We start from the raw sequence: 26949 nt of genomic DNA on the forward strand, positions 1-26949 counted from the left end.
AGTATCCTTCTTTGTGATGATTGATGTTTGAAATCTGTGAACATACTCTTTGGCACCAAATATTTCAAGTGAACGAAGTGTGAGCAAGGCCGGTTTTCCCCGGTACTTAAAGCTCACTGTTTCCCATAGTGGTTTACTTTGTCCCTATTACACGCATTGTGTGTCTGTCAGTGAGAATTAGACTTTGTGGGTATGATTGCTGCATTTCCTGAATTAAACGAAGCATATTGCTTTCTTTGACATTGAAGTTTGCATTATTTGAAGTCAACACAGCTATTTTGTTTTATTCATGGTGACTGCTACATTTGAATAGTGAATTCCTCAAATCATTCTTTGTGTACAACTTTTGCATTGCGAGCAATTTTGAAGGCTCGCTGCTCTCTGTCAGATCGTTGCGTCACTAGTAGTTCTTCTGAACTACATTGCTCAGATCTCCTGCTGCCCTTAAGCTGTGTCTCTGGCCCGTGAGTGCTGGCGCTTGAACAAGTCTGCTTTTCACTGGTTATCCTCTGAGTACATCCAGGCTCAGGTTTATGTGTTCAAAGGTAAGAAAACCTTAGCTCATTCTTAATTTCTTTTTGATTTTGGACTATCTCGCGCAAGGACACTCTAACATGCCTGCCGGTATGATTGATTCCAAAAAATCTTCTTGAAACGTACTTGAAACTTGATCTTTCACCAAGCGTGACAAGTGACACCAACAAGCATGTGTATGCCACTAATTGGGCCTCATTCCCGCAAGATGCCCTGTCCTCTTAGAACCTCTCACCTGACAATATCTCCAACATGCTGCATGTGGAAGTTACTGACTGTGGGTTAGCCCCACAGAACGTCCTGCCCTTTTTGACCACCCACTACATGGGGCAGTTACGGCCCCTCAGGAAGACACCTTATCATCATCTAATCCTCCAGCTGTTAATATGGCTAAGACAGATGAATCCTTTGCTCATAATATAAAAGACACACATAGGAGGCACTGCATCTCCTTGATGAGTTCAAGCTTTTTCTCAATCACTGTTGGCTATGCCCCCCTCTAGGTGATCCTGTTAGGAACCTAAATGATTCAGGCCCCTCAAAACCGTCTGAACAAGTAAGCGCTGAGCCTTATCCTTTAGAAAACATCATCATTAGTCAGAACTCGGATGCTCCTGAAAATGAGTCTGTTAGTTCAGAGCAAGATATTAATATTTCCCACGTTGACACGCCTGTTGGTAGGGTTGATTCCACCTTTGAAGAAAGGTCAAGAAAAACACTACGGTGTATGATATTGAACACTAGGGGCCTCATTACGAATGTGCTGCTAAGGCATATAAAACCACCATCTGCACAGCAAAAAAATCCTCCTACACAAAAGAATTAAAGAGGCAGCATCGGACACTAAGGAATTGTTTAAAATCCTGAGAGAGTTGGAAGATCCTCACCCTCTCGTCCCCACTACCCCGAAAGATGCCAGGTGTTGCACTTCTATTCAGAATGCGATTCTGCACAAGATTGAGAAAATCAAGTATGACATAGCGGCTAATTTATCTTCCCAGAATGGCTGACCCCCATGGGCAAGTGTGGAAGACCAGTCGGTTCACTGCCTCAGTTCAAGTTTAGGGAGGTGAAGGAGGCCGATATTTGTGACATCCCTGAGAAAATTAAACCAACAAACTGTAGGGGTGATATCTGCCTGGCCTCCATTGTTAAATCATGTGCTGTACCACTCACCCCTCTTATCATCAAATTTGTCAACTCCTCCTTTCTAGAGAGCCATGTGTCTTTCGAGATAAAACAGGCATGGATATCTCTCCTCTTGAAAAACTCCACCCTGGATCCTAATCTAGTGGGCAATTACTGCCCTATCACAGACACTCCTTTCTTACTGAAGATTCTGGATAAAATTCCTTATCGCCAAATCCAAGATTTCCTACGTTTACACAACATCTTAGGTCTGGAGCAATCAGGCTGTAGAAGCGCTCACATTACTGAATCCACTCTATTGGATCTTAAAGCTAACATCAGGCAGTACTGTGATAAAGGAAAAACTGCTCTCCTATGCTTTTGGAACTTACCGCAGCATTTGATCTGGTTGACCATTCCATTCTGGTGGCTAGACCGCAAGATTACACCTTGTTGTCCTGGGAGGCCTCTTCTTGGGGGTCACTCATTTCTGACGAACCATAAAGCCAGAGTACATCGTGAAGACGCCATGGCAGATGGTAATGTGATATCCTGTAGTGTATGACAACTATGCAGATGACAAACAATGCCTCATACCTCTCACTGGCAATCATTCTCTGGAGACTGTGGTTATTAACACCGTCTAAAACCACATCCACATATGGATATTGCACAATGGGTTGGGACTTAATAACGCCAAAACCGAGATTATGATTGTGGGCACGGCACCCAAATTACGCAAATTGGATATTGCCTATCGATCTTTCTGAATTTCTGATTGTACTGTGGTGACTCTTCCTAAAGTCCAAAATCTTGGAGTAGTCATTGAACAAGAGCTCACTATGACAGCTCACTTCAGTAGCCTTGTATCATGTACATCCTACTATATTAAGCTCCTTGCTCAAATCAGCCCGTTCCTTGACTCTTCTAATTGTGCCACTCTGGCCCGCCCCATCATTGGAGCTTGCCGCAATTATTGTTTGAGTGTGCTGCAGGGCGTAGGTAGAGGATAAAAAAAATCACCTGTTTACAGGTGGTGCAAAATAACACTGTTCGGGTGGTCAAGGGTCTTCAAAAAACGGATTATGTTTCGGTGTCAAGGAGATCCCTACATTGGTTACCAATTGAAAAACAGATTACGTTATGGACCTTGTGCATTACTCATGCTTGCCTTTACGGAAAAGTCCCATCTATCATTCTAACCAGATCTCCTGGCTCATCAGGTGAACATTGAGGTCTAATAACTCATGCCTCCTGCAAACTCCCAAGACCAAATTGTCTCTTGTGTCTGATGGGTGTTTTCTCATGGCAGTCTTGTGCTCTGCCTCCTGACCTCCTGACCTCAGATCGTACCCCTCCTTAGCAACCTTTAAACAGAGGCTTGAATAAGTGATGTCCTCCTGACCTTGTTCTAAATGTATGGTCCAGCTGTCTGACTCCTTTTTTGTTTCTTGTGTGTCTGTCCTCTGTCTAGCACTTCGATGCCTATGGATTCTGTTTTGGCGCTTTAGAAATAAAATAAATAATATATATTTCTTAAAATATCCTACTGAAGGTGGTGTATCCTGGGGTTTAGGCAATGTGTACGCATACAGGCTAAGTCACTGCAGGAAAGCCAACCAGGAGTTAGACCATTATCCTTACGCCCTTTCTCAGGTCTTCCAGACAAACTCCAACAGGAGGTTTGCATCTCAACTGGGACTTGGGACAATATCCGTCTAGTGGGAGAATGTGATCACTTTTACTGCCATTCCCCTCATTTGAAAGCAGTCACAGAAGCCCTGCATGGTTCTTGGAGGGCCCTCATTTCACAGCAAGTTTCTGGTTCTCAGATTGCAAAAACCTTGTTCCTCCAACTCCTGTCTCAACAGGAAGGGAGAGTCTGACACTCCTCCCCTGAATACTTTAACATAATCCCATGAGGAATGGACCCTAGATTATCTTGGTCTTTCGTAGAACAATAAGGCCATCATTCAACAAAAGCTCACCAAGGAACAAGTGCCTCTGTTTCGAAGATGGCTTGAATCCTTTGATTTTCACCCTAGTTCATGTTCTGTCATTCATGTCATCATGAGCATACTCAGGCATCAAAAATGACACATGCCGACCACACCATATCATTGAGGCCCATAGGAACTCGGAGCGCATGGCATTTTCCACTTCTCATTTGGCGATTAAAAGCTACACTGTCTGAGATCTTAATGTGGTACTTACAGTTCTGTATCAGAAGCCTTTTGAACCTATGGCCTCCATAGATATTAGACTGGTTATGGGGAAGCGGCTTCTTGGTTGTAGTTACCTTGGCTAGTGAAAACCAAGTGCTTTCCACTTCTGAACCATGAACTGCCATCCAGACAGATACGGTACTTTGCACCCCATTCTTCCTTTCTTCTGAAGGTGTTGTCATCTTTTCACAGCAACCCTAAGGTTCTTCTCACCACCTACTTTCCAGATTTTTGAATTGGGGGTGGGAGAACTCTCCATACCCTGGATGTTTTTCGGGCTTCAAAGTTTTGCATTGAATGCAGTTAGAGGTATGGCACACATTGTATTACTTTTGGTGGTAAGAAGCAGGCTTCTAAAGCATCCATTGCTAGACAAGATCGTGTATTGTATCCCTAAAGCCTACAGGATCCAAAAGAAGTTGTCTCCTGAATGCTTGAATGCTCATGTAGTCGCAGCCAAGACAGTGACTGTGGGCTCTAAGAGACACGCTCCTTGGGGGAGTCATTGAAAAGGCGTCTGTGTGGTCTTCTCTCTGAGCTTTCTGCAAGCTACACTGGATGGGCAATGGTGCCACATTGGATGCTAGGTTGGATCACATTGTCATTCAGGACCTGTTTGGATTGAGAACTTTGCCTATCCCAGTGCGGCACCATGCTTGGTATTCACCAACAAGTATGAAGGAAAGGGAACAGGACGAAGAGTAAGAAAAGGTTACTCACCAAAGTGACTGTACTCCTAGTCCGTAGATCCCTTCCTCCATAAGCCTGTTCAGCCCCCTGAAAAGATGTTAGTCCTATAGCTCGACAGGTGTGGGTGGAAAAGGAACTCTTGCGTGATGTTGGGAGGTGGAGATGGTGTGCGCATGGACTCCAAACCAAACTGCTTAAATGTAAATGTTATGTTATTTTAAGTTATATTTATACTGCACCCTTCACCGCGATAGCCGTTTTACAGCACCTTTCCTTGTCTGGTCAGCAGCTTATAGTGACCTTGCCAGGGTGTATCCAGAACGTAGTCTGTTGGTCAGAAAAACTAGATGACAGGATAGGAAAGAAATAGAAATAAAGATAGAAACGAATTAGACATAGAGATAGGTTAGTTAAATGACGCGTACCAGCTTAGTGGGAGTGATGATAGGTGGGACTGTTTGTGACAGTATGGATGTGTGTCTTTAATCTGTGCTTGCTTACAAAACAGTTAGAGAGTGAATTCAATAAATATGTGCCTTGTTTTAAAGCATAGCTTTTAAGTTAGCAGGAGTATCTAGACCGCGAAATGCATGGACCTAGAAATAAGTAGTGTGCAGCTGCAGGCTGGGCTTGGACTGTGCTGACGCGGGACCCAGTGTTACGGAGGCTTTTTGCCCTGTAGCTTATATGAAGCCACCCCTGTAAACAGGGAAGTGCTCATTTTGCAGAGCCAGCTGACTAGACATGTCAGCGCCAAGATTTGGACGTGTCAAGACATGCGCTTTGGGAAAACATGGGGTAAGCGTTGAAAATGGGGAGATGGATAAATAATGACGTTGGGGATCCACTAGATTAAGCCCTACCAGTGATATCCTGCCTGAGATCCAGTGAGATCCATGTGCTTGAAATATATTGAATACTAGTTCTCTACACCTGGGGTTGATTTTACCATGGTGTGAAGGAATGAAGGAATGGGATTGTTCTTGGGTGTCTTTGCATCCTCCCTAGTCCATTCATTGCAAAATGGTAAAATCCTCTTTGTGGAGATGTTGCGCAGACGAGTGAAATAAGTAACCAGTCCCAAAAGGCTAGTGTGTGAGAATGAAAGTGCAACGGAGATGAAAATCAAGGTGGGAAAATAAACATGTTTGCGATGCAATCGATTTCCTTGTTTGGAGGTTGGATATATAATTTCAGCTGGAAAGACAAGTTAGAGGTATAATATTCATAATACCCATCATTTACATGAATTGGTTGGATCTTCACGAAGTATGGATATATAGGCTTGTTTTGTTACGGCAAATGGAGCTTTTGGCAAGAAAATCGAAGTCATGATGCTAAAATATAGAGGTTTATTTGAACATAGGCAGAATATTTGTAAACAAGACACTTGAGATTCTGTAAAAAGAGCATATGCCAGTCTGTGCGATACAATGAATAATGATTGTGATTTCATTACAAAGCGAGAGTTGTATAAGGATGTTGAGAAGAAAGACAGCGTATATTTCTTAATTGCAGTGTGTGCTGTCTTTGGGCGTCCATTAGCTCACTGTAGGATGTTTTCTAGGGAAACAGGCAGGTTTTTAGCTTTTTTTGATACCCGAGTAAGTGGAGATAGTTCCGATGTTGTGTTGGAGAGAGTTCCACAGTTTGGGAGCAAGGTAGGAAAATGAGGATCCTCCTGATTTCTTTTTGCAGAAGAGGGGGACTGTTAATGTCAGTTGAGAGGATGGCCTGAGATTACGGGAGGGATATTAGATTGTGTGTTTCTTCCTCAAGGACTGGTCCTGTTCCATGCAACGCTGTGAAGGTGATCCAAAGGGTTTTGAATGTGATTCTCCTCCCTCCTGGGAGTGGAGGGAGAAGAGGGAGAAGGGCTGGAGACTAGGTGTGCTCTCCGTGTACTAGGTGCAGAAGCACAGGTGCTGCTCTTTGGAATCTGCCTATAAGGTAGGGGAGGGAAGCCAGGTAGTGGCTGCTGTTACAGTCCAGTCTTGAGATGATGATTGCAGTGATGGTGGAATATTTCTGTGGGAATGCAAAAAAGGGAAAAGACTTCTTAACATGTTCACATTTCCAAAAGCTTGTTTGACTACTGCTGTGATTTGTGTCCCCAAGGTAATGTCAAACATTTGATGTGCAAAAAAGCACTGTGCCCCCCCATAGGATAGTCTTCCATAATTAGAGAAGAAAGGGGATCATGCAGTAGAGTAATCCTTGTGCTGAGTAACGTTTTCTTTTTGGCTCATCCTTTCAGTCTTTTAAGGTTTTACTCGTGGTTGGGCTGACGAGTGTAGCACCCGTCGAAAGACCAAACGTAAGCACATTTTAGATGGAACATTAAGTTAAGGCTGGCACACCGTTGGTTACTTTACTTTTCAATGCCCTTCACAATGCCTATTCTAAATGTCCTCTGCAGTTTAGTGCATCAATGACTTGGGTTAATTGGCAGCAGGGAAATCATGTCAGTGTTAGGATGCCACATGGACTTGAATGCTGATCTTCCAATGCAACCCTTCTAATGGGAGGGATCACGTCCATACAGACCATTTTTTAATCTCTTTGGAAAAGACTTAGGGCCTCATTCCCAAAAAATTGGTGGTCACGGAATTACTGCCAATATTGCGCTGCGTCATACTCCGAGTATTGTCCTGGAGTGGAGTATTTAGCTCCAGCATCATGCTGGAGGTAAATCCTCTAACCCTCTGATGAACACTCGGTGAAATTACTACCACAGTAATGCTGCCAAAAAGCCCCATAGAGTCCTACAGGCTCATAAAAAATGGGGATTTACGCTGCCACCACCACTTGTAATCGGTCGGTAATTTCGCTTGACCAAGTGGAGGTAACAGTAATTCAGTTGGCCGCTATTCTGGCAGATTTGCCACCGGAATAGCGCCCAACTCGTAATGAGGCTCAGCATCGGTTATTGAGCACTTCCAACAATTACCCCAAGACCCTGGGACTTCACAATGTACCTCTTTCTTTGACTCTTAAAACCAGACAACTATGAAGATTCCCAAAAAAGGGGCTTTGACTAAATAAGCAGTGGATTCAATTCCCTATGCACTTGCAAGTGTAAAATGCTGAATTGAATGGGCTTCCGGTAGCCCCCACATGTACTAAACCGGAATTCCAGCAATTGCTCCTCTTAGAAAGAAACTAACCAATGTTTGCCTTGTGTGTCCTGGAAATAATGCAGCCAGCCTGGGAGCCGCATCCCACATCATTGTGACCATTGAGGCCTCGGATGATGCGCACGGTGTGTTTGAGTTCAGCAATGCATCCCTCTCCGTCTATGCAACGGAACCTGAAGATGGCGGCGGCACCGTTACCTTTCAGGTAAGTCTGTTCATAGCATTATTTGGTGCCTATACTTTCCATCAATTCCCAGCAGTCACACTTTCAGACTGTGAGTTGGTAACAGTTGCCTCACAATCAGTTGGAAAGTCTTGTAATTTTGAAACTATGCCAGGCATGGCGGGCTGTACTGGGCAGCAATGACCTGCTGCTCGAGTTGGTAGGCCCAAGCAAGGTCATTTAACTCCGTCACTTGGTTATTACCAACTTGTTCAACCCACCTCAACGGGTTTCATCACCAATAGCACCTCAGCAAAACGTCTGGGTAACTAAAGGTTCTGTTTATTTGTCTGAAAAAAAGTATTTGTGTGGGGATTGTAAAGCTTCCTGCACACACTCAATTACGAACCGGATGGCCCCCTGGAAACAGCAAAGAGATTCCTAGGAAGAGCGCCTTTTGAATGTTCATATTAGTCTTTGGGTTAGAGGTGTATATAGGGGCAACGAAACTGAATAGTCGGCAGGTACGTGCAAATGTTTTCAGTTATTTCATTTTGGGGATGCATTAGGGGTACGCAGGGAGAGAGGAGGGCCCGGACAGCCAAAGGTTAGGTCAGTGCTTGAAGCGATACTGCCGATCTTGTGAGAAATGGAATTTGTATCAACCCCCACCCTAAGTGTTAACGTAAGTGGGTCTTGCATAGTGAAATCTTTGCCATTTGTTTGGGCTCTTGGTGTTGTAAGAGAGAGGAAAGGGTTGTAGTAATGGAGAAAAAGAGAGGCAGTATGCAAGGCCTGACGTCATGAAGTGTGAAGGAAGAAAGCAGCCATCCTCTGGGTGTTGTAAGATTCTAAGTGAGATGGGTTAGGACACGTGGCGTGTGTTGCCTGAGGGAAATCCCAGCTGTTGTTATCCTGCTTGCTTGCTAACGACTTCCAACAGTGAGCACCACTGGGTCCCCATTGACTGGCATTGTGTATCTGACCCCCCAAACATGATGTTTGAGCTTAGAACTAAATGGAGCGATCGCTAAGCGGCCTCTATTGGAAGATACAGTTATATATTCTATATGGATGTTTAGCACAATGGAGATCCCTACTTTATAATACAGACTTTTTGTCTTGCAGGTGTTACGTGACCAAGGTGCATTGTCTTCTGTGACCTTGTACTGGGCTGTAGGCTCTGATCCATCGGGTGACCTGGTATCAAGCCGAGGCAATATCACCTTCGGCATAGGCCAACGAAAGGCCAACATAACTGTGCAAGTCTCGACTGATGATGTTCCGGAGCTGGATAAAACCCTTTCTGTTTCAATCACCAATGTTTCCAATGGCCGTTTGGGTGTTCGTACCACTGCTACATTAACTGTACTTGCCAATGATGACCCCTATGGACTTTTCATCTTCCCTTTGATAAATCGTCCCATGAGAGTTGACGAAGCAACCCAAAACATCACCTTAACCATTTTACGATTGCATGGTCTGATGGGTACCGTCATGGTCACATACAGAACTGTGAGTGACAGTGATCGGTCTCCTAATATTCCATCAAATGTAGTGAGAGCGACACAAGGAAGAGACTATGTGCCTATTTCAGGATCCATCATCTTTGCAGCCAATATGAGTGATGCCACCTTCGCTGTGCCTATATTAGATGATGCTGAGCCTGAGAAGGCCGAATCAGTCTTTGTTGAACTGACAAATGTTTCATTGATCAAGGGAGCTCAAAACCGGACAAGTAAGTATACTGCCATGTATTTACGTTTACGATGCTAAAGGTGATATCTCTGTTAAACCTCTGCAACCTGTTGACGTCACCTACATCTGACTCAAACGATAACTATTTCAAAGAACACCCATTTTGTGTATGGTTTATGACATGGACAGTAAGATTAAGTAGCACAAATGTACCAGAGTGTTTTGAGGTTCTTTGGACGGATCACAAACTGATATAGACATTAGGTGACTGTTTATGTAAATCAGAAGTTAATAGACTTGCAAGTTAATAACGTTGCCAGTTGAGCTTTGCAGTACCTATAAGAAACCAAGCATGGCAGATCTGGTAGCACGAACACGTTAGCACCTAGCCCCCAACCAAAACTGGGCCAGATATAGTATTGTGTTCTTCTTTGCTCCCTCAGTAGACTTCCATTTTGATGGATGCTGTCCTAACCATACATTCACTACATGCCTATCCAGGTCCACTTTAGCCATGCTGCTGTCGTTTCTTTAAACATGATTTTAGCAATGTTTATCACTGGCAATGGAAGCAATGTTCTGTCTGGCTTTACTTGGATCTTGCTAAAATATCAGCACAGCTGGAGCACATTGCTTTTCATGAAATCCTTACAGTTGTTCTGTATTATCTTCGTGGCCACGTGTCATGACATGTGTTATTGTTTAAAATGCCATCATCTCTGAAACAGAGGAGGTCATAACAATAGAAACAATGCTTCCATTGTAGCACAGAACAATGGAAGGCACTGCACATATTAACTTTCAATGCACTGTGTTGCTTGAGTATCTTAGAAGCACCCACTTGTATACTTGTATTGGTTATATGTGATTTTACCAAACACAATTACGAAGTGGTAAATTTCATCGTGGACAAAATAACGAAAAACACCAATATTTATTTTTTGTATTTGGGGGCTCCCCACAAGCCCCATGATTCTTTTACCCTTAGAATATGACCCCAATCCCATCCCGACCCATTTTAAGCCCTTTACCCTAATACCCTTTATGTATTTAGTTAATGTTTGCTGTGTTTTTCGTTATTATGGTCCACTCTGAAATGTATCACTCTGTAATGTTTTAGATATATTGACCCGATACCCTTTTATTGAGCAATAGTAACAATGTATATATTTTGACTGCAGTTTTCTACACCATAGATTACATCTACACCCCCTCCCGCGCCCGCCCCCTGATGTCTCAGTGACAATATATTTTGAGGTTGCAGCAGTAGGTGTTCTTCTTCAGGGATAAAGATGCAGACTATAAGTCACAATAGCAATTGTCAAAATAGAAGTCAATATTTCCCAAATGTCATTTTTGCCCAACAAAGCTAGTACTGGATCTCATGAACAATGCATGGATCTTATATTCTTGGAATTAAATCTCAGGATGCTATGCAAATGCTTTGTTTGTATTTAACACAACAGCTAACTCCAAGGTGTAGAGAGGCACTTTATGAAGTTAAGATTAAATCTAACAATACAAGTAAAATAATAGCAATGATAATTAATAGAATGCTGTGTGTGACTTTCCGAAAAGAAAAAGTGGGCACAGAAATACAATCAGAATGACATACCATAGACGGGACTTGATTTTTAGATGAATTCGCCAATGGCAAATCTCGAAGTAGGCACCCTCACAGCCTATGTGGGAAAGCCTACACATGCTACCATTTATTAGACAGGGATCTACATGATTACAAAGACTCCTTTTTAAAAGTCATTAGTTTGGTCGTGTTACTTTGATCCACCTATTATCAAACGTTGTTTTCCTGTTATTGTGCCTCCCCCCATAAACCCCTTCCATACCTACATTCTCCCCCCCTCCGCATCCCCTCCGCTCTACTCCCCTAAAACTCCTCACACACATATACCCATGGCGCGTCAGTAATACTATCCCTAGTGTGACATCCACTCTACCCATGGTCCTTCACTCGTCGAGGTACCTCAGATTGTTTTTTCCCACCATCATAGTCGATGCAATTTGCAGATTTCCTTCTTTCTGGCTACCGCTATTGATTATACAAGTTTTAAAAGTTAGATTTCTTGCTATCTTTTCGACGGCCGTGCCACTGTAAGATTTTTGGCAACGGCTTGCAAGGACAGATTCTTTGTCAACAACGACTACTTAGACCTTCTCGATGAACTTTGACGGCGACCTACTTAGGCCTCAACTGGCCTCGGACCTTCACAGTAGGAAGAGTAGGGGGGAGCTCATAACTTCTTTCCTTTAAAGAATGCCAATTTCCCTATTGTTCCTTTTCCATCGCTGGGCTGCCGTCTTTCCATACTATGGATAACACACCATTTAAATGTTGCCATTCCTGTAACAGGAAGTTTCCCTGCAAGGACCCACACAGGGTGTGTAACCTCTGCCTCCCCAGGGACCACCCCGAAAAGCATTGCAAATTCTGCAAACTTTTTCGGCCCAAGACACGAAAGGACTGTAAGACTAAGCACTGGGCTCATCACGCCATGCAGGCCGAGTCCGCTATGGACGTGGAGGGAGCCTCCAGCAAAGTTAGTGTCCTAAGTGATGCCGAGGGAGATTGGGACCGATGGTTTCCCACGTGTGAGCCCCCGACTCCATCAGGCAGGCCAGCGGTTCTGCCACAGAGATGACTCCTGGTGGCTCAAGCACCCACACTGCACTCCACACGAAGCACACCCCACATGGTCGACAGTGGACCGCTTCGTCGACTGATAAGCCACACGTGGTGTCAAAGGGAAGGTCTGAAAAATGCCCGTCCACTGGGCCATCATGATCACATTCGCCACCTGAAAGGCCTCCAAAACAGATGCTGGAGTCTGTTCCCGACACCGAATATAAAACAGACAAACCCTCCAACTCTCACCTCCCCCAACATCTGCTCCAGGATATGTCCTCCAGCCACACACCCTCATTCTCAGTGCAGTTTACATCAGGGTGCAAAGCACATCAAGCAATAAGTGAATCAGAACAGCGACCTACATGATCAATGTTATCATGTTTGACTACAGAACCCGTTCAGAGAACAGGTACTTCTGTTAGTAGAATATAAACTGCGGTGCTTGTTGGCCATACCAGTACCTGTCATTGCTGTGCTAACTGGTATTAGTACCCATGAGAGTCAATGAGCTTGTTAAAAGCAAGCTCATTCACCCTCGCCCAGCACTTACCTGCCCGACAAGTCTCTGAAGCTGCGGCATCCCAGAGTTCTTTCCCGTGAGGCGCCACGATGGAACGGAAGAAGGGACTACGTGTAGACCCTTCGCCGCTTCCATGGCAGCCATTCTTTTTTCCATTCATTTTAATGGCTGCCATGGAAGGGGAGAAGGGACTACTTTTAGTCCCTTCTTTCCGATCCCTGTCGGCCAATTTCTTTGTGCCTTTTTTTCTCAAGTCAAGAAACGGTCACAGCGCTGTTTCTCAACTCGAACGAAAGTGCTCTTAGTACCCTGGTATGACATGCAGGGGTACTAATGGCAATATAACCCTCAGAGGGGGGCATTGCCAGTAGGGTAATGCCCCCCTTCTTGGGTTATATTGCTAAATAATGCATCTTGACACACTTGTCCCAAATGAGCTTAATAAAATGTGGCACTTCTACCTCACTGGGAATAATGGAAGTTGACACTCACGTTACAAACAATAGCTATTGAGTTTAGACAGATCCACATCATCCCAGTGGTGACTCAATATGGCTCAGCTTATATGAGAATTTAGGAGTTGCAAAGTTAATGCTGATTCTAAGCTTCAGAAAGGTGTTTTCAGAAGCGCCACTGTCAGATTGGGTTCCGATGTGAGATATGGAATTAGTACTAGTGTTGAAAACGTTAATGAAAAGCAGTAGTCTTGTAGATGCAATGACACTCAGCAAGACACATGTTCTGGTCTTCGGATATTAGATCATATTCTCAGATGTAAGGTATTTTGATGATTTAGAAAGGCTGTTTTAAAATATAATACCCCGAGGATGAGGATGACTATTTGACCCTCATTATTTTTTCTTCTGTATATGTTCATAACTTGCTTTTTGTCTTTCAGTTTTGGATTCTCCTCGACTTGGAACGAGCGGGGAAACAATGGCTCAAATAATTATCAATGCCAACGATGACGCTTTTGGTGTACTCCAGCTCTCCGCCACAGTTGTGCGAGTGGCTGAAAACTACATTGGCCCAATCATCAACGTCAGCAGAATTGGAGGAATGTTTGGCGATGTTTCTGTGAAATTCATAGCTGTGCCAATAACTGCGGTCGCGGGTAAGAACTGTTTCTGTGTTCACTGATGGCCACTGATCTATTCTGATATATTTGATATAGTTTGTCGGTCAGATATTTGCTACACTCCACTGAGAGAAAAGTCTCAATTGCTCATACGTCAAATGTATTTATGCTCCTATGGAAGGCTGGTTTTTACCTCCGTTGTGTATTTGAAGCAGGAAATGAATCCTTCGAGTGCTCATAGAACATATATATTATCCCCTAAAAGTGTTCTTATTTTTCCACAAGTGAACCCATATGACGGCAGTGCCAGGACCCAAAGTCGCAGCTTTTTTTTGTCTAGGCACTCTAAGATTAATTTGTGGAAATGAGCATAGAAGTAATTGCTGCCTGCCTTTAACACATACAATCAGCCGGTTCTGCGTGTCACCTTATATTTTGAGGATGCAGAGGTCTTTTGTGATGCAGAACATTTTAATGGAGCGATGGTAGGCATAGGCATGCTGCAGAATAGATTTCCTTAGGGCACACCGTCTAATGGGACATCATTCCTGGAACATTTGATGCAACCCAGGCACATGTTTTAGTGCAAATATGCTAATATAGTATCAAATGTAGCATGAGTACATGAATAACAACATTTTCATGGTGCCCTTAAAGGCCTTGAGGTGCCCACCATGTCACAAGACATTGCAGGACAGATGTTATTGTGTTTACGAGAAGGGTCCTGTATTTACACTCATTACAGAATATTCACTACCATTAACATTCATACCTGAGTGGCGTGGCAAAACAGAACGTAAACCCACTCTACCCAGCCCATTTTCCACCAATTCGGGCATTTGTCCACTTGTTCAGTGGACAGTCATGCAGAAATGTATCTATTTGTCTAAAGGGAGTTTTGATGCGTCTTTAAAGCGGGAGGTGGGTTCAGTAGAAGAAAAGCGTTCCCTGCCACCACCATACATTCTGTGGGTCTGAGGGAAATTCGAACATGCCTCCCTGCAATACAGACCACAATTAAGAAAGGGCGGGACTGGTTCTAGGCAATTTTCTTTTCTCACTACTGACTCAGTAACATTCATGCCCTCACTCCAATAAAGACTCTCGCTTCTGAAAGGTGATTTTGTTGACAGGATAGAAACTCCCACCAGTGGGAACTGTGAGGGTGTGGAAGGAGAAGACTGACCCACAAGAGGCATGCTTTTGTGCAAAGACTTTTATTTTGTACCAAAAGAAAGAAAGAAACCTATTTAATCCCGACTCTAAGTGGAGTTTCCCTGCCTCAAATAAAACTAAGGAAATGTCAGAATGTCTGTAGCTAAAAAGTCCACAGTCCTGTGTCAAAATCCAACTTCTAACTTTCACACTTATAACAAAACTAAAATAGATTTGTCTCTTCAGGGTCCGGAAGAATGACTCCCTTCTTCTGAACGGTATATTTTGCAAAATAGGGGGATTCTCTCTCTTCTTCAGGCCTTTCTAATCCTCCTCTTGGTGATTCACTATGGTTGGGGCAATGTCTCCCATCCCCAGGCCTTTCTCATGCTTCCCTTGATAGTTCACTGTGTTAGGGGGGGATGCCTCTCTTCCCCAGGTCTTTCTTCGGGTTCTCTTGGCAGTTCACTGAACAGACCTGGTGTACTCTCCTGCCAGGCTCTGCCTTTCTCAAATGTGGGTCCCAGACCCCTTCTTAGACCTCTCATATGCGTGTCCCAGACTCCCTTGTAGTGACTTCTTATCTGTTGGTGCCAGACCCCTTTATTCAGGCATCTTAAATGCGGGTGCCAGACCCCTTCATATTGGTTTCTTAAATGTGGGTCCCAGATCCCTCCATATTGGTTCATTAAATCCGGGTCCCAGACCCCTTTGTATTGGCTTCTTAAGTGTTTGTCCCAGACCCCTTCATATTTGTTACTTAAATGCACACCCCCTTCATACAGGTTTATTAACTGTGGGTCTCAGACCCCTTCGTACAGGTTTCCTAACAGTGGGTCCCAGACCCCTTTGTACATGTTTCCCAACAGTGGGTCCCAGACCCCTCCATATTGGTTTCTTAAATGCGGGCCCCAGGCCCCTTCTTATTGGCTTCTCAAGTGTGGGTCCCAGGCCCCTTCGTATTGGTTTCTTAAATGTGGGCCCCAGGCCCCTTCTTATTGGCTTCTCAAGTGTGGGTCCCAGGCCCCTTTGTATATGAAAAGAACAAGAGCAGTTCCACAAAGTACGCGCTGTACACTACATATAGTAAATGAAACAGTTAAAGTCATCAATGCAGAGCACAATTAATACGTGCCATTTATTAGTAGCAATGTAAAGTAAAACATTTGAGGATGAGCAAATGCCAGAAAATGCCAACAGTGTTTTGACCTGCCAAGGTCATCCTCAGGGCAACATTTCTCAATTAAATTGCATAACACAAAGAATCAGATTTGACATTTATAACTCTGAACCATAACCATGAAAAGAGGTAGGAGGAAATAGGAGACAAAAAAGGAGGGGGAGACAATAATAAACAATAATAAGTATAATTTGCCACTTGAAATTCACGATCCATTTAACAAATCTAAATCATCAAATTACATATTCGGCCACAAACTTCTGAAAGTCCTCATTACATCATTAGTTCAATGAATCCAAACTGCTTAATCAAGCAATGTTTAACAGGTCAAAACTGCATATTAGCTGATATTCTTACTTTCCATTTACAAAATCTAACTATAACTGGAATTTGCCTTCTTGGGAGGAACCCAACATCGCATAAACCCCATAAATATCCAAGGCATGCGTCTTAATTGCCCCTACCTGGCAACGTATCCAATAGTATTCAAATTGTGTTCTGCTCCATGCATGTACTGATGATGAAATGTATTTAATAAGGCCGAAAGGGCATCCTATTTGAATTTTTCTGAAAGCGAGTTATAGCTTGTTTGGACCTCACTACTCAACCCCTAATCAGTCACGATTCCACTAAAATGATTGCAACCATAATGTTATGTGCTAGTTGGTAATAATCTGATTCCAGTACTAAATGAAGACAAATCTGTGTTTCTAGAAGCAGGAATATCACTGGCGCTTGCACCAAATCCGAATATTAGCCACAGCTCAAAATAACTGTGACTTCTGTAGTGAAAAAAGATAAAATGAAAAAGAAAAAGAAATAGAAATAGATTAGAATAACCAAGACACATGTGAGTGTATCCTCAAAATATGATGGAAGTTAGTACATGTTGGATTTCCACTCAATAAATTAATCTTACCAGAGATTATTATACTGAAGGCACTTTTATGCTCTATCTAACATAAAGTATCCAGCCCGTTTGGCACGAAATGAACCTGCTGTTTATTTCCATTCCAATTCTGTGCGTGCACTCTCAACCTAGTTACCCTGAAACACATTCCCCTTTGTATATGATTCTCAATTGTGGGGCCCAGACCCCTTCATATTGGTTTCTTAAATGGGGGTCCCAGACCCCTTCATACAGGTTTATTAACTGTGGGTCCCAGACCCCTTCATACAGGTTTCCTAACAGTGGGTCCCAGACCCCTTCATACAGGTTTCCTAACAGTGGGTCCCAGACCCCTTCATACAGGTTTCCTAACAGTGGGTCCCAGACCCCTTCATATTGGTTTCTTAAATGCGTGCCCCAGGCCCCTTCGTATTGGCTTCTCAAGTGTGGGTCTCAGGCCCCTTCGTATTGGTTTCTTAAATGCCGGTCCCAGACCCCTCTGTACAGGTTTCTTAACTGAGGGCCCCAAACCCCTCTGTATATGCTTCTCAAGTGTGGGTCCCAGACCCCTTCATATTGGTTTCTTAAATGGGGGTCCCAGAGCCCTTCATACAGGTTTCTTAACTGTCGGTCCCAGACCCCTTCGTACAGGTTTCTTAGCTGTGGATCCCAGACCCCTTTGCATTGGTTTCTCAAGTGTGGGTCCCAGATTCCTTTACAATGGTCTCTCATGTGTCCCATAGGTCCCCAGGCAGCCCCTGTACCTTCTCTCAGGGCTCCAGGTCCATTGCCTCCTTCTCGGGTCGCTGTTTGTCTTCCTGCAGCTCTTCTCAGATGTTTCCTGTTCTTGTGCTGGTTTCCGTGGCTCTGCCACTCTCTTATGGAGTTGTGCAGCGTGCACCTGTACACCTCAGTTTAGTTTAGTTTAGTTTATTATTTGGCCCTGGGGCAACCAGGCGCTGTGATTGAAAACCAACATTACAGAGTAGTACAATACATTACAGATTTGATACATTCAGCAGGTAAGTACAGATAAATGCAGAGTATAGCAAACATAGGTCATGTCAAAGAACTTGGTTTAACAAGTTTCTTTGGTTAGTAACCATGATTTTACACTTTGTCTGAATTTGTGGAAAGAGGGTTCTGATCTGAGATGCAGGGGCAGTGAGTTCCAAAGTTTGGAGGCCAGCACGGGAAAGCTTACGCCGCCTGCTTTTTTGAGTTTGTATTTGGGGGTGGTTAGATAGTGTGTTAGCGCCGACCTGGTTGGGCGAGGTGGGATGTGAAATGTGAAGTTGTCAGATAGGTATTTGGGTGCTTGGTTAGATATGCACTTGTGCGTAAGCGAGAGTGTTTTGTATTCAATTCTCTGTGATATGGATCGCCAATTGCAAGATCTTTTGGTGTCCGATATGTGTTCATGTTTGGCAATGTTAAGAGCTGCTTGTAGGGCGTTATTTTGAATAACTTGTAGCTTGTTAATGTTTTTTTGGCTGGTGCCCAGGTATAGAGCGTTGCAGTAGTCGACTTTGGAGAGGACAAGCGCTCTGGCTAGTGTGGTGCAGTTGGAGGGTGAGAGATATGGTCTACTGGCATTGATAAGCTTGCAGGTGTAAGCAGTGGCAGGGGAAATGGCGTTGATTTGTCTTGTCAAAGTGAGGGAAGAGTTGAGGTAGATCCCGAGGGTTTTGACATTGTTGGATACAGAGATGATGTTCCCATCGATAGAGAATGTCTGATACAGTTTGTCCAGTTTCTTGAGTCTTGGTTGGGTGCCTAGGAGAAGAAGCTCGGTCTTGTCGTCAATGAGGCATAAGCCGTGCTTGGCCATCCATTCTTGGATCATGGAGTAGATGTTGTTGAGAGCTGTGTTGTCAATGGCATAGTCACCTGTTAGGGGGATAAGTATTTGTGTATCGTCTGCGTAATTCGTGTAGATGACACCCAAGCGGTCCAGTATGTCGAAGAGGGGTTTAGTGAATACATTATATAGTGTGGGGGAGACGCAGGAGCCCTGCGGGACACCACTTGTGACTGGGGCTGGGTTGGCGGAGGCTGTCGGGGAGAAAACCCTCATGGTTCTGTTATTCAAGAAGGACTGGATCCAAGCATTGGCTTTGTCAGAGAATTTGGCTGCTGAGGTAAGGTGTTTACAGAGCACCTGCCTCGTGCAGCACTCTCCTGCACCTGGGTCGTCTGTCTTTCGCGTTCTTGGCATGTCGCTCTTCGGTAAAGCAGGTATGGACTCCAAATCTTTCTGATGCGGGTAAGGACCTTTGCTTGCAGTGCCTCCAAGGAGGGACTGACAACAGTGTTAGTCCATCTTCTATCTTTAAGCTACTTGTTACTGGATAACTAGACCCTTCACTCTGGTTTTCTGTGAGGTTCGATAGGGCTTTGGGCATCTTCTTTGCCACAGTACTTTCAGAGGATGGCTCAGTGGAGTTGGTCTTGATCTTCCTCATCTTCCTCATTTAGTACTTGGAGTGGGTGCTTCAGTGGAGTTGGTCCTGATCCTCCTCGTATCAGTACTTACAGGAGACAGCTCTGTGCAGTCAGCTCTAACCTTCCTTATCCCAGTAGTATACCACTGCAATAACAGAAATACATAGAGGGACCTATAGACTCCGGGGAAGGCAAAGAAGATGAGCAAAGAAGGGTGGGTGAAGGTCTGTTGTACCAAGTTGGCTCCTGATGTCCTCCCTGTATACCACAGGGGGAATCCCTCCCCATGATGTATCATTGTAACCATCGCCTAGATGCCCTTGGGTTGAGTGAGCTTTATAAATGTAATAAATAAATAAATAAATTGAGATTCACCACCCGCTGTGTACCACCCCCAAGGGGACTTTTGGGTAGTGGCCTCACCTCCCTGACCTCATGGAAAGGGACTCCCCCTCGGGGAGCAGGGACAGCATCATGAGATTTTTCACAGTTCTGCGTACTGAGAGCCTGCCTGCTACTGCTTGGCCAACATGTGATTGTAATGCCTGACAGTAGCCCTACCTACCACCATGCAGCAGAGACTGCCCATGATATGATTTCAAATAATACAATTATGTGGAAAAGGTTTTTTTAAATGATTTACTTGTAATGAATTTGTTCATGTGCCTGGGAAATGCTTTATTCAATGTGAAAACCTTGTTGCTGATTCATTGTTTATATAGGTGAGGATTACATATGTGTCCCTAGTATATGAAATTACTTATTGATTATAGAGACTGGAGGAGGTATCACCCATCTAACGTGCAATAGATTGTATCTTATTACTACTTTTATTTTATTTTTACATACTAGTGCTTCTGTATAATCTGTGTTGCACAATATCAGGTTGATCAAATATACAATAAGAAAACTAAAAATAATAAAATGATGTGGAATTTTAAAAAAAGATTGACTTTTAATGAAATTGCTCTTGTACCTAGCAAATGTGTTATTCAATGTGTACATGATATTGATTTATTTTTTAATTTTTATAGGTGAGGATTATAGTGTATCCTCTTCAGATGTTGTGCTCCTCGATGGTGAAACTAGCAAAGCTGTGCCAATCTATATCATTAATGACATCAACCCAGAAGTCGAAGAGTCCTTCCGTGTAGAGTTGCTGAATCAGACAACAGGAGGAGCCTTGCTGGGAAATTTGACAGTCGCAGTGATTATCATCGAGGCCTCAGATGACCCATATGGATCTTTTGGTAGGATTATAAATTCTCTCCCTGGTAAAACTGTCTATAATGAATCCACAACGTTTTTACCTGCGGTTTCCCAGGTTCAAATGGGCCCTAATAACCTTGGATGTGCAACCAGGTATTCATGGGCAATATGTGTTAAAATGGATTTCTAGAATCTGGCCTGGTAGACAGATTTTAGGAGGCCACCCTAGCTATAGTGAACAGGAGAACTTTGAGAGGTTAGCCAACACCCAATCAAGGTAGCAATGGTGAGCAGTTAAGGCTATTCTCAGGAGAGTGTGAGTGGGGTCAGGGGTCCACAACGAGTCCCCACAGTGAAACACACAGAAATTCAATTATAGACAGGAATGTACACACACACTACATTTGTTCTAGGCCTAAACACAACTACAAATAAATGAAACAAGCAGGTGATAATATTGCACAACTCTCAATAATAAACATGTATACAGTCTCCATAGGTTCTTAAAATCTATTCAACGACTTAAATCAATAAAAGAAGGTAAGTGATGCATTAAGATGGAGCCAAGCCACAAGAAATATTCCCTAGCTTCAGAAGTCCAATACCTATGAAGAGTGGGGGCCTTGTGCCCAAAAGTAACAATGTTTCCCCCCAGAATGTATCTAATGCAGGTAATGCACTTGTGTTGGTGATTATTCAAGAGAATAAGATGCAACAAAATTACTGGTAAGTACACATGTGTTCTTATCTTTGGGTTTTACTGCTCAGATGCGGCAACCAAAAAGCAGTGGAATGTAAGGATGCAAAGAGACTTGTTCTCAATGTGAACCTATGGAGGACAGAGGGACACAAATGCTTTGCCTTTACTTACCCCCCTGACCTCTGGATGGGTCGACTGGGGGTCACTGTAGGTTGGACTTCTCACCATTGGTTCCAGTGTGAGGTGCCCAGGAGCTGCGGGTGCCAGGATTGTTCCGGTCGGGTCCAGGAGCAAAGTGCAACTCTTGGTGATGAACAAATGCAGAAAGCACCAATGCATACCTATTTAGGACACTTCACAGGACAGGGGAAGGTGAGTTCCAGTGATAGCCACCAAACACAAACAACAAATGAAACCCTTATTTAGTTTTATGTATTTATTTATTTATATACAGGATGAACAATGCTCTTTTGAGCACAAAAAAAACGTACAATAGATAAATCAGATTTGATAGGAAGCAGTGAGCTTCTTACAATGGGGTGAGTTTGAGGGACATTCTGGCCATGTTGTGGAGGGGAGTAAATGGAACAGCCATTGGGGACAATACCTAAATGTGCTTACATAGATTAAGTACAACCAACATTGGACATTTTTAAGTGCAGGTAGGTGGTATGGTCAACTGTACTCGGGATGTGATCATGGTGGGTGAAGTGCTTTAGTTGAGGCAGAGGAAGTGAGGGACAGAGACAGGTCAGAGGCGAGGGAGAAATGTTAGCTAGCAAGCAGGTGAGAAGTAACACTGAGGCAATGAGGTAGGCTTTTAGTTTGGTTTTGAACAAATCCATCTCCACTGTTTCTTGGATATCTGGGGGAAGAGAATTCCAGGCAAGTGGAACAAGAAGAAAGAAAGAGTGGAATTGAGAGGAAGCACATGGAGGACATGGCGCCACAAGGGTAGTCGAGAAAGCAGAGCGGAGATTACGATTAGGCTTGTAGAGTTGGATAGAGGAAGATATATACAGCGGTGCCTTACCATGGATAGATTTGTGAACCCGGAGAAGACATTTAAATCTGGCCCTGTTTTGCATCATCAGCCATCCAGCCTGGTGACGGTACGAGGAAGTAGTTGTGAAGCGAGAGAATTCAAAGAGAGTCCTGGTAGTGAAGTGAATGATCTTGTCGAGAGGACAAAAAGCATAGTTGGGGGACCAAAGAGGATGCTGGCACAGTAGTCCAATTTAGAGAAGACAAGAGTTGTTAAGAGATGCTTGGTGGTGTTGAAAGGAAGGAGGTGCCTGATTTTCCAAATATTTAGGAGATTGAGGCAAGCTGCTGCTGTAGTTTTGGACATGAAAGTAGAGAAGGTGTGAGAAGAGTCATCGATGACGATGAGGTTTCTAGCTGAAGGAGAGTAGGGGAGAATGTCAGGTGGGAACTGGATAGGCAGAGGGAAAGAGAGAGAGAGCTTTTGGCCGGAAAGAAGAGCACCTCTGTTTTGGTAGATTTTAACATCACGGAGTGCAAAGCCATCCAATATTTAATGGCAGAGAAACAGTTGGAAACTTTGGTCGGGAGATCAGAGGAGAGTTCAGGAAAAGATAATAAGATTTGGGTATCGTCCTCAAAGAGTTGGTACGAGAACCCAAAGGAGGAGATATGTGCCCCAAGAGCAGAAGTGTAGAGTGTAAAGAGGAGTATACCCAAGAAAGAGCCTTGTGGACAGAGGTCGAAGTGGGCGGGAGCGGTCGGGAGCGGTTCTCCTATACTTTTTATTTTTAGGTTTCACCGTTCCTATACTTTTATTTTAAAAATAAACCATTCTGGAATGGTTTAGTTTTAAAATAAAAGTGTAGGAAGAAGTTGAAGCTTGCGTTTCAGTGCACTGCACTGCACATTCCCATAAATAGTAGGTGTGTTTGTTTGGGGGTTTGGATTGTGTATGGGAAGGGGCACAGCAATGGGGTTTGTGGGGAGCAGGGCAGACCAGCAGGGAACATAGTTTCACTACTTCTTTTCTTACACTTCGACCACTGCTTGTGGAACACCAACAGTTAGAGTAGTGAGTTGTCAGGTGTTGTTGCTCCAGTAGACAGAGAATTAGCGAGGTGCAAGGTAAGATTCAATCCAGGCAAGGGCTTGATAGCGAATCCCAAGACGAAATAGAGTATTAAGGACATCAGAGTGATTGAAAGTGTCAAAGGCAGCAGACAGGGCAAGGAGAATTAGGATAGAGGATAGGTTAGAGTGCTTAGCAGAGGCGATTAAGTTTTACACATTCATGAGAGCAGTTTCAGTGTAGGGACAGGAGTGGAAACCTGCTTGTGGGGGGTTTCAAAGGTTGTTGATGTCTATGAAATTGATAAAATGGTTGAACAGAACCCTTTGGAACACTTTAGAGTAGTGTGGAAGGAGAGACACAGGGCGAAGGTTAGCTGAAAGTCATTGAAAAGGCAATTTACACCACAAACTGGTGACCACCAAAGTCCCAGCTGCAAACACAGAATGGTGACACTTCTAGTAAGGTAGCCCACTGGAGAGCTGGCCAGTACCGGGTGGTCCAGAGACACTTTTCCGAAGGCTCAAGATGGCTGAATCCTTGAGACTACGTGGATATTGGTTGTTCCCAATAGTCCATGGCCTCAAGCACCACACAGGGCCATTGCAGATCAGGTAATCTGTAAGCGATATTCAATCAACACTACAGCCAAGTCAATGCCTAGTCTGGGATGCTGAGGAAAACCCTTATTGATGTATTTTTATATCCAGTTCAGTACTTGGATGACAACCCTTGTATAACACCCCTCTCTTAGAATCCCCCTGACCCCACTGAGCCAAGAAGTAGGTTTGTTTTGCAAATTAAAAGGTTTATTTGAAAATTTAAACAATATATATATATCATACCTTATAATAAATTAATATCTGATAGTACACTTAGACATATGATGTTGATCAACGATGGGTAATCACTAGCACACTTCTTTACAATCAATGAGGAGTTAGTATAGGATGGATAAAGTAGCAAAAATACTTTTATGATTTCAAGGGAAAAGCAATGAGGAATAAAATGCAGTACAGAAATACTTGATATGATTTTAGCAAAAGATAAGATAATCACTTTTTCTCTGGCAATTCACCCCCCTCCCCTATGCAATGTAAGAATTGGAAGGAGATGGAAAGAGGAGCACACAGTTCTCAGGAATGCAATCAAATACAATACGAAATTCAGTTCCCCCCCAGCAAGCTTAGAGGAAACAGGTAGGAGTTTGAAACACAGGCCCAAAATGCTTTGAAATGTGATGGCAATGGATGGGAAAATGTGCCAACTGATTTTAATTCCCTCTAGAGATTCAGGGTGAGTGGGAGATGCGTGTTGGTATTAGTTCAGGCTCACTTTAGCAATGCTCTATGAGTTATTACTAAGTTGCAACGGATTTTAACAAAAGAAAGAATGGAGCTGCTATTTTGACAAGTGGAGAAATTGAGCCAAAATCGCAAATCGCGGTAAATTTCGCGAGTGCGTAAATCGTGATTGCGGAAAAAGTATAGGAGTAGGAAGTCGGTTCTAGGCTCTTTGGAAAGCTTAGATTCTAAGCTTTCAGAGGAAAGTTAAATCTCGTTCCTAGCCCAAACGGTTCCAGTGATACGGACGATTAAATAAAGGTAGTTTTTCGGATTTAAAGTAAACTCAAAATGACAGGTGACAGCTTGCAGCTTCACAATTGACAGGTGACAGTTGTGCAGCTTTACAAATGACAGATGACACGATTTCTAGGAGGCTGTTCTACTTAGGTTAAAATAGTTTGGATTAGATTATTTTAACTAAGAGATTGGTGCTGCACAGTTCTGCTAGGTACTCACAATATAAATTTGAACTAGGCCTCGTCATGGATCTGGTCAACACGTCCGGCTGCGGTTCTGTCTGCTCGGCGGGTCAATCAGGCACCGGTTCTGCTCACAGCGATCTGGGTCAGCTCTGCTCTGCTGGTCTAGCCTCTCTGGATTCTGGATGTGACACTGCTTTCTGGGTACTGCTACTGGTTCTTGCAAAAATTCTCGGTAAAATTCAAACAGCTCGCCTGGCTGTTGAATAGTTTGGTTAGTTTTGAGGCCTGCTGAAGAGGATTCAGCTGGTGGATTCAGGCCTCTCTGCTACAAATTCTGGAGTTAATTTCTGCTACAGGTTCTGGAGATTGATGGATTTGAAGTCTGGATCTCTGGATGTGAAGTCGTCGGTCAGCATGCTCCGCAGCAAATGGAATTGAATGTCTCTACCTGTCCCAGCAGTCTCTTTTTATGTGTTTTGAAAAGTGGGTGTGTGCGTTGGTCATAACTAAACCTGCCCCTCTCTACTTGTCATTGGCCCGTTCCTCCTCTCTCCCTTGATTGGGGGAAGGAAATGTGAGTCAGAGTGATGCTGTAGGTTTTATGGTCAGAGGAACCTCCCCTTGTCAGATTGCACACAAATCTATTTCTGACCCAAATACATATTTATCTATGTACCATTTTTCTAATATTATAGGTCCAGTTAACAGATTTTCTGTAGCACCAAACCATCCGGTCCCTGTCTTTGTACGATGTTGTTTCCACTGATGACAGAATTCTCCCCTTTTCATCCAGATAACGACCTCTAAACCTTTCCAGATTTTACACAAATGTGCACCAGGGATATGGGCCAGAGATGATAAAGTGTCAGATTTTTAACATGCATACATTTGGAGTGAGACCCTATTTTCCGCTAGCAACCCCCCAGAATACACCACAGGGTCCTAACGCCTCTTAAAATGTTCACAGAAAAATCACAAAAATAATGATATTACTTATATAATTCTGACAAGTCCGCACTATGAGTTAATCTATCTTTTTAAAATTATGCTCTGGTCAAAAAGGGGTGTGGCTTCCCACATCACAGGGTGGAATAACTGGTTTATCCACTTCCCCCAAGCCAGCTTGTTCACAGAGGCACAGCTGCCCCCCAGTTTCTCCCAGGAGGAAGCTATTTTACGACGCCCCCAATATAACATTTGCCTGAGTCCAGGACAGGCCTTTGTTCAACACCCTGTAGTCCCCAGCTGCCACTCCCCTTTCAATCAACAGGGCCATGTGACCTCAGGATGCAGCCAGGCCTGGCAGCCAGGCCTGGGAACACAGCTGTTGATCCAGTTTCAACTCCTGTCGGGGGTAGTTGTCAGGCAGAATTCAGTTTCATTAAGCCAGGTTTCAGCTAAATGTCACTTTTTGTTCCCAGTTTTCTACTTTCAAATCAAACTGACAATTTTTACATATACATTAAATAATTACTTCCTTCAAGTCATTTCAGAATATAGTTTTACATTGTATCCACCTCTTAGCAAGTCTTTCCTTGGCCTGGTTTTGTTTCATTTGTTCAGTTTTACACAAAAGTCTGGTGGTTTTAAAACGCCGGCTTTCTGATAGTGGTGAGTACTGATAATGCAACCATTTTTGGGATTAAGAAAATGAATTCCCCACAGTTCTGGGTTGCTTTTGGCAATCAGCATTGCCATTCCCAATGGTTTCAGGCTACTGTGTGTGT

At 43.6% G+C, this 26949-nt stretch overlaps 1 protein-coding gene across 2 annotated transcripts in view; it reads left to right on the forward strand.

Moving 5' to 3' along the window:
• Positions 1 to 26949, forward strand: part of ADGRV1 (adhesion G protein-coupled receptor V1) — a 2479945-nt gene that overhangs the window by 762138 nt on the left and 1690858 nt on the right. For both annotated transcript variants that reach the window (XM_069627623.1, XM_069627624.1), the window contains exons 27-30: positions 7780 to 7919; positions 9006 to 9615; positions 13641 to 13856; positions 20524 to 20739. In XM_069627623.1, coding sequence (XP_069483724.1) covers positions 7780 to 7919; positions 9006 to 9615; positions 13641 to 13856; positions 20524 to 20739 — 1182 coding nt within the window. The remainder of the gene's footprint in view (positions 1 to 7779; positions 7920 to 9005; positions 9616 to 13640; positions 13857 to 20523; positions 20740 to 26949) is intronic.

This window comes from Ambystoma mexicanum, chromosome 6p (genome assembly GCF_040938575.1).
Source record: "Ambystoma mexicanum isolate Mex_15411 chromosome 6p, UKY_AmexF1_1, whole genome shotgun sequence".
Classification (NCBI taxonomy): Eukaryota; Metazoa; Chordata; class Amphibia; order Caudata; family Ambystomatidae; genus Ambystoma; species Ambystoma mexicanum.